At 41.2% G+C, this 13,360-nt stretch overlaps 1 protein-coding gene across 3 annotated transcripts in view; it reads right to left on the bottom strand.

The window, feature by feature from the left end:
- LOC148436253 (uncharacterized) overlaps window positions 1-13,360 on the bottom strand; it is a 125,163-nt gene that overhangs the window by 20,953 nt on the left and 90,850 nt on the right. For all 3 annotated transcript variants that reach the window (XM_088465126.1, XM_088465125.1, XM_088465124.1), the window contains one exon: window positions 260-2,604. In XM_088465126.1, the coding sequence (XP_088321252.1) occupies window positions 260-2,604 (2,345 nt within the window). The remainder of the gene's footprint in view (window positions 1-259; window positions 2,605-13,360) is intronic.

The following is a 13,360-nucleotide window of genomic DNA, read 5'->3' on the forward strand; positions in this document are numbered from 1 at the left end:
GTCCTGCCATGTACTGTAAATTACTGTTCTCTTGTTCTGCTCAACTGTTTATGTAATTTGTTATGTGCTGCAGCACGCTTGTGGCGCTATATTATATATATATATAAAAACTAATAATAAAATCATAAAGGATAATAATAAAGGAAATAAATAATAATAATAAAGGATAATAATAAAGGATAATAAATAAAGTATAAGAATAATAAATAATAATAATATTTTATTATTATTAATAGAAAATATATATTGGCTTACTAACCTTGGCTACAGAACCTTTGCCAGTCTTCAAGCAGTTTTCAGAGGTGTGTTGCTGCAGATTGCTACTAGATGCAAGACTTTTAAATTGCTGTGCGTAACCTGAATTTGGCAAGCTAGTAAGCATTTCTGGGCGGATACTTGTTCTGCAAAGCCCCATGTGGGCTTCAGTTGGTGCAGTTACCATTCCAGGAGTTTTAAGGACAGGGGTTAATGCCTGGGTACTGCAGGGAGCACGAATGCCACATGCCGGCTGCAGTGTCTTTGACACTTCTGGTGCTTTTGGAATACTACTTCTGCTACTTTGAGGAAGCCGTAAACCCTTATAGGTTCTCTCTATTATCTGGGTATCACCAATTAATGGTTGCCTTGGCAATAGTACAGTTTCCTTTTGCTGTATAGATGCTCTTATTTTTGTCTCTTGAACATGGTTTAAGAATGGCCTTTGTTTCTGCTGTATGGGGCCTCCACATGCCTTTTTAATAAATAGATGATTACTGATACCTGGGAGAGGTGTAGAGGTAATTAAGGTGCGTGGTTGGGCACAGAAGTCACTTCCATCATGGGCAAGATCAGTTATATCCAGATCAGGTGTGGAGTCATTTGCATAGAACCTATTCCCATTAGCTGGCCCCACCTGCCTGCACCTGTTCTCAAATTCATTAGTTGGATTATTCGCATTTTCTGGCAAATTGCTTAATAGTGTTTTGTTTGCAGCTATAACTTTGGTACTGTCACTTGTGTATGTTAGGTAGCTTATTGGAGGGACTTCACTGTACATGCACTCTATGGTTTGTGTTGCATTAGCTTGAGTCATTTCCCCATTGATTAGAACAATGTCCTGAGTAATGTTGGGCATTGCCGTATCACAGAATATTGTTGTAGTGTCCAGTACAGTGGTGGTTGTAGTCCCATTATTATGCTTTAAGAAAACGTCTTGTGTGTAATTAGAAATGGTCTTCTTGCAATGTGTGAATGTCTTATTTATAACCAGAGATGTTGTCACTTCAGTTGGAATTGACCGAACACCTTGAGGATATTTTGATAGATTACCCCTATGTTGCACTGATGTAAAATCTTGCAAAGGGGTGCGAGTCACCATATTAATGCAGGTTTCCTTTTCAGCATTGCAGATTGTAACTTTTTCTTGAAAGGAAAGATGGCTTTGAGCAATGACACTGGGTTCAGTTTGTATAGATATAATATCCTGAAAGGATTTTGGTAGAGTTATCACTTCATGCATGTTCTTATGGACAGTAACCTCACCTTGCGGTAAAACATGTTTCTGAGTGAAATACGTTACTGGCTCCACATTTACTACTATATCCTGTGTAGCGTCTAAATCAGATACTTTGCTACACATTGTTCCTATAGGAGCCTCTGCTTCAGCTACAGGCATTTCACTATCCATAGTCACATTGTCTAGCATGGAATCTACTATAGACATCTTATAATGCATCAATTCAATGTCCTGAGTGGCATCTGTTACAGACCCTTCACCATGTGTGGTCACAATGTCCTGAGTGGCATCCCCAACTGGCCCTTCTCCAGGCATGCTTACAATATCTTGAGTAATGTCGGCTATTGTCACTGTTTCTATTTGCTCATTTCCATTGCTACTGCAGAGCACATGGTCTGATGCTGCCAGTAAAGGCAATGCTGTTTCTGGGACAGAGTAATCCATATTCATTTTCTCCAAATCCAGCTGACTCACACTTAATGCAGACTTCTCCATGGTCCGAGTATTTTCCAACTCCACAATTATAATGGAATTAATAGTATTGGTCAATACTGGAGGTGGCTCTGCTTCAATGGTGGACACATCTCCCAACCTCATTCTTTTTAGGTCATGCATCTTCAATTGATTGTAAATTTTCTCACATTCTGCAGCAAAAAAACTCTTGTATTCTGGAACTGGACTTCTATGTGCTCTGGTAAACTTTTTGTAATGAATCTTATGCTGCATGCCTGGCACATATGCTCCAATCTTCCATTCTGACCCACTTGATCCATTTTCTATCACAGGAGTCAGCATGTTGCTTGAATTACATGACCGGGGGGTGTAAACATCATTTTGAGCACCATTTCCTGTACACTGAGTCTTCCCTGGGAATGTGGGCTGTGAATACCGCAGTCTTCTCATTTTCTGAGAGAGACTGCGTTTGGGAGCGGTTAATGAGTTTAATAGTATGTTGGGTTCTGCAGGAACCAAGTTGACACCTTCATCTGCCCGAAATCTGTTCAGTTTTTGTAGTGATTTTTCCAGGCATTGCAATGTAAAGGGTCTAAAGCCAGAACTTTTATTGTATTGGGTTGAATAAGAACGGAGCTCCAGATTTCCTGTATGATCTAAGAGCAATATGTAAAAGAAGAAAAAAAGGGAAACAAAAAAACCTCAAGTTACTGAAGGATAATCAGTTACAGTATTTTATAGTCGTTCTAAATTAACAAGGATCTTACATGTATTATGTACACTACTGGGCAGGATGTGCTGAATTGTATTTGCTCAGGAGCAAAGTCTGTCCTCCCAGCTTTGATAACACCAATCCATTATACTGAATTAATAGTTTCCCAATGCTACAGATGTCTTGGTAATAGTTGCAGATTTCATGAGGAAAAATTAATGACTGAAAATGAAATTGCACCCAAATAAAGCAATGCATGTATACAGACTCTGATGCGAGCCTAAAATAAAACGCAGAGATTAGAAGACATTAATGCAGTGCATGAGTCATTGTCTAATAAGAATAGTACATGGCTGAGGACTGTTTCAATCATGTATAACTAACAGATTTTGAAATAATACCTGTGGGACAGATTTCAGAGTGCACAGGCACAGGGGTGCGAGCCCCGCACAGAATACATCTAAAACCAGCTGGGCCCAGAGAGCTTCTGTGCACTGTGACCAATTTTTCTTATTTGAAAATCTCGAAAAGGGCTAAGTGACTTTGGGATTTCACCTATGTGTACATATTGCAGCCATTGCAATAGGACTTTATACTTGCACCATCTTTGTCTTGTAGTCACAATGGGATGCAATATGCAGAAAAAAAGCACACTTTGAATGAAGCAATAAAAAAACATTACAATACACAAGTGACATGTAAATACCCAATATATCTCAATAATGCGACTACTGTAGTTTAAGACATATAAACAGCTACAATTTAAGGAAAACAAAACAAAGAGCTGTTCGCACAAGGCACTATACAGTTACAGAGGGCATCCACATGACCATCATGTATCACAAGCTACAAGTTTACAGGCTAGGCCAGAGGTTCCAAAACGTGGTTCTCAAGGCTCCCCAACAGTTCATGTTTAAACAAGAAGATTGTCAACCATACAGTGCGCAAAGAATGCAGAGCTGTCAAGTGTTCCAATCACAAGTGAAAGTATTTCCTAATCCCTCCACCACTCATTAGAAAATGTAAAGAAAAATAGCAATAGATATCACCAGTGCTCCTTTAATGTCTCAATGGTTCTTAATGATTCCAACATAAAACAGTCAGAATTCCTCAGCTGTTATCCCGGAATACACTCCCTTTGACTGCAGCTGGATGAAAGAGCTGCCAACGGACAGTTCTTAAAAAGCGTGTGTAAGATGGTGAACCAGAATTGGCTTACCTTGAGAAATACCCATGGGGGGTCGGAACGCGTGGGTGCTGGGACTTCCCTCATTGACGGTGACGGTGGTGATTACATAGTGACTGACATCGGTAGAGCTGGGAGGCGTTATTCCATCGGCGGGTGAGAATCTGGACTGCAGCAGATCTTACCCGGACATCTTACACACACTTTTTAATAACTGTCCATTGGCAGCTCTTTCACCTAGCCGCAATCAAAGGGAGTGTATTCCGGGATAACAGCTGAGGAATTCTGACTGTTTTATGTTAGAATCATTAAGAACCATTGAGACATATTAAAGGAGCCCTGGTTATAACAATTGATATTTTTCTTTACATATCCCCAACAGTTCAGGTTGAGCACAGGTGGTTAAATCAAATCGACTAGGGTACTAATTAAGTCACTTGTGGTCAAGCATGGATAGCCTTAAAACCTGGACTGCTAGGGTGCCTTAAGGACAGAGATTGGGAACCTTTGGGATAGGCAATTATTAGCAAATAATAAGCCAAAGCCAACTAGCAATGAATCGAAATAAATTATTTTTTCATGGTGTACAATCGGTTTTAAACACAACTTTCTAATAGTTAAATTCACAGCTCACTAACACGCCAATTATTTATATGCGTCACTTACAAGTTGCTCACATTACTGGCTCTCCACGTATTGTGAAATTACAATTCCCAGCAGGCTCTTCCAACTTATAGCTAGTAAGCTATACTGGAACTCGTGGCTTACCAAGCGTTGTAATTCTACAGCTTGCCCAGACCTGTTCTAAGCCTTCCAGTTGCCTGTATACCAGAGAGCACTATACATATTCTACAGTGAAAAAAACAAAACTCACTTTATCAAGTTTCTTCTAGCTGATCAATTACCTGGCTGTATAATGGACAAGACTTAGAGGGGAACAGAGTGGAGAAAATAATTTCCCTAGAGGAGTACTATGCTGTTCCAATTACATTTAAGTACGTTTTGTACATGCATGTAATGTACACCAATAAGAAGGCTATCAATGGGAAATTATGTTCAGAAGTTCGATTGCGCCATAGTCATAAAATGTTAATTCATTCTCCAAATTCTCCAATCTATAAAAATAGATTTGTTAAATTTAGGTGTTTTCTGTGGACTTTACTGAACAAAAGCAAATACTTGCCCCCATTTATTTGAACAGGCAATGCATTTCAGTGGGCACGGAAATGACATAAAAACGTATTATCCAGAGAAATGAACAGGAAACGCTCACAAATTACAAGCAATGCCTGCATGCTGACAGTTTAAAAAAAAAAAAAAGGTATCACTGAGATTATATTCCCTTCGCCTAGTATTAGCCCGGAGGTTTTTTCCCTACTGGGGACTGCCCACTCTGGGTATATGGGTCCCTTCCCCCTATCACTCCTCAGTCTTGAGTGTCTCCTCACCACTTAGGGAAAAAACACATTAGGGAGGGTATATCATAGGCTACCATTAAGTATTTCAAGCAACAAAATTATAATTTACTAATTTTTTATTCTTACTTCATGCAGCCATTACACCGAGACATACCAAAGCATTAAAAAAAATAAAATAAACAACACAAAAAACAGGATTTTGGTACTTACCGATAAATCCCTTTCTCAGATTCCACAGAGGACACTGGAGCTCAAGCCAGTGGGGTATAGATGGTGGTAGAGTAGAGCCTGGCAGTATAATTTAGAAGTGTGCCTGGCTCCTCCCCCTCTATGCCCCATCAGCCTCAGTTTATGAAACCGAGCCAGAGAGGAGACGGAGGACAACAGGAAATGAGCAGAAGGAGAAGTCCACAGAACGGAACAAGACCAACTGAAGGAGAACAGAGGAACACACTGCAGGGAACATATGCAGTCACACAACCATATAATGAACCAACAAAACGGCAGGTATGCAGCGTTGGGCGGGCATCCAGTATCCCCTGCGAGCGAAATTGGAGAAAGGGATTTATCGGTAAGTAGCAAAATCCATTTTTCTCCTTCATCCACTAGGGGACACTGGAGCTCATGATAGTTGGGACGTCGCAAAGCTAACATCCCGGGTGGGAATCGCTGAGAACTTGTTGACCCCGCAGCCAAACCGAAACAGGGACTACCAAGAACCGTAGGCCCAATAAAAAAGCAAGAGCTGAGGACCAAGCGTCGTAGAGCACAGGAGACAACCAGAACTCCTTGCTGAACACAAAATTCCACAACATACAGCGTGAGTCGAATGGATTAGGAAAATGGCTATCCAGTGGATAACAGCAGATGAGAATAGGCAGAACACCGTAATCGCAGCTGAAAAAACAAACCAACCCGGACCGTTGGTAGCAGAGAGCCCCAACAAGAATCCATAGGAGGAGGGCGGTAACACGAGAACAAAACTCGAGAAAATCATACCAACGTTCAAAACAGGAAGAAGCAACAGTCGCGTAAACAAAAGTATATTGCTATATGTATAATTATACAGATATACAGAGCCGATCCTGTTCCAGACTACTCTAACAAAGAGTATACATGAAGGCCAAAGCCAAATACTGAACAGTTGACCAGGACCATTCTTGAGGTCCAACCAAGATTTTTTTTTTTTCCTTAACAGAGGAAGGGTCAAATCGTAGAAGTCTCCAGCAAGTGGAGATCTCACTGGTCATGAGACAGACGATATCGAGAGGATTGAGACCACAAGTCCTTGCTGAGTTTCAGGCAGCAGGACAACTCATTCTGGAACAGAGGAATAAAACAGCAACTGGAACCCTTAAGATAGTCCAGGCGAAGACCTATGACCACTGCTCCTGAAAAAAAACAAACAAACAGTCAACCCCATCAGATGACTTCCAACATGATGAAAGCGTGTAGACAGAATCAGCTTCTGGCCCGAACATGGCATGAAAACCACCGGGATACCCTAGCTGTTAATAATCACAACTGCAACAGCCACCCTAGGATAGCAAGCTACCCAATAAATCCTCCTATACAGTGAGGCGAGAGCACTAGAACAACCATGAAGGTACCTGTCAGAATAATGAAAGTATCAACAGACACAGGACAGTAAAAACAAACAACGTGGAACATTGCTATCATGGGAACCGAACCTGTGACTGTCACACTAATCTTTTGTAAACCTATGTGCTAGCCCATAGATGCACCACATTCCAGAATATAGCATACCAACAGATTCTAGTACAGTAGCATCACTAATCACTATGCTGGAACAACGAACCCACACGCTAGGAAAGCTTGAAGGAGTAGAGCCAACTAATGTGAACAGGTACCTCGAAAAGGATGAATGACTGCTAGAACAGCAGCTAGGGTGCGGAAGGGAGAAGAACGGTTGGAGAATCTTCTGAGGCATTAGAAGCCCTCTGGACGCCATGTAGAATATCACTGACCTTTTCCATCTCACAGCAACCCGCTTTGTCAGGAATAAAGAGTAGCATCGGTGGCCTAAGACCCAATGCTCTAGAGCTCGGACTTCAGCCTGGAACTGTTGCAGTAGAAAATACTGTAGAAAACTAGCAGAATGGTTAGTGGAGACATTAAGGTCATACAACAGGACCGCATTCTATGACTTTATTGAGTGTTCCATTAGGGATGTGTATCCATATAGAGAATATACAAATGCCATACTGAGAAGGATACCTGTACATCAGATATAGAATGTGTTAGTTATCCCAGTTAGGGGTTTAAACCGGTTTTCTCAATTCTTACGAAAATAAGAATATATAATTATATACACACAGGTACGTACATACATACATATACATCGTTGCATGAGAAGTGAATCTCTTTGAAAGGAAGTAGCTAGTACCAACAGAGTAAGTTTACAGAGAGACTCCTGCACCGGGAGATCAGCATGCTTATATAGTACTTAGAATACTGCATTCTTAGTGTCTTGGAAGTACCGGGTACTGACCAAGTGCAGTTTTGGAGCCAATTACTGCAGTTTTACATAATAGGCCCCTCGAAAAGGGGCGCCTTAGATCTAAGCGGACGGGGACAGAACTACACTAAATAATGTCCAAGGTCGTGATGAGATATCCCAAGACCTAAGTGTTTTGAGGCAGAACACCCTCTTTAAAACAGCCTGAGCTGAACCTAGACACCTAGTGCTCCAGGAGCACCTACAGTATGCAAGTCAGTCTTATAGATGTGTGAACATACAAGAAAGCTACAAGACCTGCATTGGGTCATGTACTTGAAGCAGAGTTTTAGCAATGTTTGAGGGTATCGTGACTATCACAATATAAGCTGCAGAATAGTACTGTAGTTTATAAAGCCACCTAAACTATTGTACACTAGGCAATCAAAAACCTAGCTTATAAAATTAGTGTGCATGCTGCCAAAGCGAGCACACAAGCCCCGCTTAGCTTACAAGATGAGGCGAAAATGGTCTGATCATGGTTTGTCCATAGACTACCTGGTTATCAGTAATTGTGGAATTATAGGTATACCTATACATCTATATACATACATGAGAGATGTATATATCGTGCTCCGCTATAAGCCCCTTGGCTATAATAGCTTTAGTCTAAAGCTTGGAGGCATGATTAGCCCGGGGCCAGTAGCAACAGATGCTATCAAGGTTATGAGTATACTGCAGCAGTAGAAAATGGCGGGCTGTGGGGAGTGCTCGCCTTAGGAACAAAAAACACCCCCAGCCCCTTTGGAAGATAGACTCTTAGGGAGCAATGCTTCAGAGAAAATACTGTGCATGTGGGGCGCATTGAACAAACACGTTGATTACATGTAACGCTTCACAAAATTGCGTGCCTTTTAAAAGGATGCCGGTAGTTGTGCTAGCAGAGAGAAACCCTGACTGTTGCCCTTCTTAACGGACAGAGCCCTCTAGCGTACTAAGAGGGAGACCTGTCCAGGGTGGAGCTCTGCTGCGCAACACCCCCACTCCGAGCAGGGTCATAGGGTAAGCCATACCACCGCTAAGCCCCCAGACAGCACAGCGCTAGAGATGTGTGCTTCCCTGCTTTAATTCTGGGCAACAGGGATGGCCACACATTCTGCATACTCCCGTTCCAGAGTAGGATAGATCCGGGTAGTCACAATCATAGTATATGCTGCTGAAGCGAGCACAAATAATTATCTATTCCCTTAAACCACCTAAGGGAAGCACAGAGTATAGGGGAGGGTCCAATTTTGACATATGTGCAGCCGAAGCGAGCATGAATACTGCATATATAGCATGCACAACAGTTGCCTTGTGTCTTAAGGTGCCCACACACATACAGATGTGCTCACAATACGATTTTTTGCCCAATATCCTCATGAACTTTCACAGGAGCTCCCTGGCAGTCGTGGTCACGATTTGGAGTTAAAAATGTCCAATCTGACTTAAGATCTATCTTGCAGCCAGTACATTGTATCCCAGATTGGCTAATCTGCCCTACAGCACGGCAGATCAGAAGATGCGATGTACTACGAGCGGGGACGCGCATCGGCATCGTGATCAAGAGTAGAACTCACGATTTGTACTTTTTTTTTTTTACCCGATTCGTCGTCACGATTCGTCTAAATCGGCCAGATCGTGTAAAATGTCGGTATGTGTCTGGGCACCTTTAGCCCTGGTGGCAGAGAAGCATTAGTGTGTGTGTATAATATATGTATGTATGTATATATTCCACGAGTCTTGCACTCTCACCATAGGATCTGTCGTCGTGCCACTAAGATCAGTTAGATCAAAATATAGGTGTGTAGTCAAGAATTCTATTTTTATGGCTTCAAATGGCCTAATGGTCTTTCATTCACAATGTATTGTCCATTGGTGAGTCAACGTTTCGGTCCCAAAAGGACCTTCCTCAGGACATTAGTCAACAGTGGCAATGTATCTATATACCAATAGTATGTGTAACATGATCTGTGAAAAAAACATACAAACAGTCTCTCAGGCTTCATAAACCACAAAAACAATACGCACACTAATGTCTTCAATTAAACATGAAAAGATAAAATTGATATTAAAACAGATCCAGTGGTTGAAAAATCCACTAAATCATTCTAAACACATCACAAGGACATAAACCAAAATGTAAAGAAAATTATTACAGAACATTGCACCCAAAACATCATGAGTGATCAAACAAGATGAAATCTGCATGCCACTATAAACACTCAAACCACAACCCTCACCTGCATACAAACAGCTGAACATGTGAAATACCTGATTAATGTAACACAAACAGCCAACAGGATACTGCTACTATAATCCAGGTCGACTGGCAGGATTCACTGGTCTATGGATAAAGCTGTACGCAAATAGTGAATATTAATTAATAAGTATAAACAGCCCCTCAGAATTGGGAAGCTAAATAACATTATATAGCACTGCAACCAAGCCGCAACTACAGTAGTGAGAAACCAACACACAGCGGGAACTTACCATTTAAAGACCAACAGATAGCCAGCATGTGTCCAGTGGCCGTGATCGCATACCCGTTCAGAAGACGGGTGAGCATAGACAGTCGCGACTGCCCAGACTATAAACCCGGCTCACCAGAAGGTGCAATCACACGTGACCACTCCTCCTAATGCCCAGCATCAGACTGTGTGCCTCAGGAGGGGAAGTACGTCATCAGCAGGGAAGCCTGCGTTCCAGCGTATCTAAGTGACACAGCACTTGCGTGTCAGCTCACTGGCTAAAAAAAACCCCAAAACAAACCAAGGCTGGGTGACTTGCGTTCCACAGCGCAGAGGGAAGGGAAGGAAGGAACAGATCAACGGCCACCCACCTACAGATGGAGAAATAAATATAGGAGAAATAAATATATGTGCCACACCTAGAGGTCAAAGGAAGCAATACAGGGATAGATGAATCAAGATCAAAATCAAATACACAATCATGCAAACACCTAAGGGTATCGGGAGGTATTCAAGGAAACATCCATCTCCTCATTAAAGAAATACATTTAGTGGATTATTCTCATTTAAACCCCTAGGGTCTATGGTATCCAGTAGATAGATCCAATAGCTTTCATGCTGCTTTAGTAGTTGTAGTCTGTGTCCACCTAGTCTCGTGGGAGGAATCCAGTCTATTAATTTGCACTTTAGACTTGCCAATTGATGTTTTTTTATCCAAAAAATGTCCTGTGGTTAGCCATGCAGTTTCAAAATTTTCTTGATGTTAACCCCGCGTAATATAGTCCACAGGGAAAGATATAAATTTCCAATTGTAAAGCGCAACGGAATATGCTGCACTATATAAGAAACTGTTAATAAATAAAATAAATCAAATGGTCAAGTGTGCAATGCAAATGATATTGAATTAAAATTTTTCTACCAGAGTGGGGGTGGGGGAACGTAGGTCCCACTATCATGGATGTAAACGTAATACAATTATCACATGAAAAGCTGCTTGGTTTCGAGGTCATAATGTCAGTGATGGAGCATTTGCTGTTAGGATAGACAGTGGGTCTCATGAGTAACTGTTTAAGATTGGGACCCCTCCTGAACACCATTATCGGGGGGCCCATGCCTCTGAAAGGTAATAGCTTATCACTGGATATGATCGGCCAAAATTTTTAAAGGGCCTTTAGAGTGGTAGCTGCATGATTGTCATATTGAGCGAGGGTATCAGTCTTGCATGTGATGACTTCCTCCTAGGAACAATGGATGTAAATTATTTATACACTGTCATACCACACAATGATGGCATAAACACAATTCGACAAATCCTATTGAACAGACAAGACGTTCTGATTCCGACAGAATATCGTATTGAGCTTGTGACACTGGTATTATACAACAACCATTTTTTCTATAAAGATGCATATTACATTCAAGTTTCCGGGACTGCTATGGGGTCTAATCTAGCCCCGTCATATGGCAATCTGTACACAATGAGATATGAGACCGAATTCATCTTACCACACTAGTTCCAGCATTATCTTATTTCATCAATTCATAGACGACATTTCATCCTTTGGAAGGGCACTAAAGAGGCCTTTATAGCAATGGTCAACACTTTAAATGCGCTACCGAGTCCCATCAGATTCATGTATCAGAGGACAAATCCATAAATTTTCTGGACGTGGCCATAACTAAAGTGAATGGGCTGCTTAACACCTCACTCTACCAGAAACCATCAGATAGGAAATTGGCACTTTGGTCCACTAGCTATCATCCACCAACATTGAATGAAAATCTTCCCATCTCACAGTACCTAAGGGTCACGAGGATTAAATTTATTGAGAGAGGGTACACGATGAAAACCCTACAGCGATGTCTCACAAAAGCGCAGAAGATATTTACAGCGAGATGGCCTATTAAGCAGCAATGCCAAATTTTCATCACTCAATATGACAATCATGCAGCTACCACTCAAAAAGGCCCTTAAAAAATGTTGGCTGGTCGTATCCAGTGATAAACTATTACCTTTCAAAGAGGGGTCTCTCTCGCGCTCTCTCTCGCTGCGTTACCTAGGCACTGTGGAACGCAAGTCGCCCAGTTTTGGTTTTGTAACCCTCTCTCCCTTAACTTATAAAGAGACCCTAGGTTACCAGATACTATACTTTACAATATATGTGCCTCCATCTAGGCAGGGGTTATAGGGCTAGCCTAGGAATGCCCTGTTTGAGTTATATGGTGTAATATGATGAATTTGTACATGTACATGTAATTCATACAATGTAATTCATACAATACTGGTGCATTAACACTTTACTACTTAAAATGTTGCTCAGTATTTTAGTCTCTGCCTATGAAGTTCATTAATGTATCAGATAAAGGTCCTTAATAGGTCCAGAACCACCTGAGCATACCACCTGAGTATCACTTGGCAGCGTAAAAGGAAGTTCAAAGTCCATTAAAGTTCAACACAGTCTTCCTTAGAAATATTGCTGCAAATGTATATCCATATACACTGACAAATTTAGAAGAATTACATACTGTATAAAAGTCAGCAGAGGTAAGCCAGTGCAATATATATATATATATATACACACAGCTAAATTATTCTGTCTTTCTTTCTTATATAAGATGGCTGATAGCCAGAAGCATTCCTGAAGTGATTCTTCCTCAAACTACCTTTTCCTCCCCCAAATCCTTTATAAATGATAATGTAAGACTGTCATGCCTTCAGCATAGGGTTTGTTATGTTACACTAATTCACATTAGCAGCCCCACCTAGTGGTCAGGACAGCAGCAGTTTAAATCTGATCCATTTTGACCTTCTTAGCATGCTTTAGCAGTCTAGCAATGCATTCTGGGCTAAAGGAGCTGTAAGCAGCCATTTCTTTCCTCACATGGTCCCAGACAGTCATCATTACATATGCTCAACCTGGTACAGCATCCGATTGTGAGTTCTAAGCTTCAACTGTGCCATCATATTGTAGATCTGCTTAGTCAGTAATGCATGTTAGCTGTACTATGTGACACTGCAGCCTATACTTTGCATACTGTATATTTCATGCCGTTTGCATATTCTATGTTATGTATATGTTTGCCTTGCATTTCCATGTACCTATAGTAATCGCTTTTGTTTGTTTACA

This window comes from Taudactylus pleione, unplaced genomic scaffold (assembly GCF_031769625.1).
Source record: "Taudactylus pleione unplaced genomic scaffold, aTauple2 ptg001865l, whole genome shotgun sequence".
Taxonomy (NCBI): domain Eukaryota; kingdom Metazoa; phylum Chordata; class Amphibia; order Anura; family Myobatrachidae; genus Taudactylus; species Taudactylus pleione.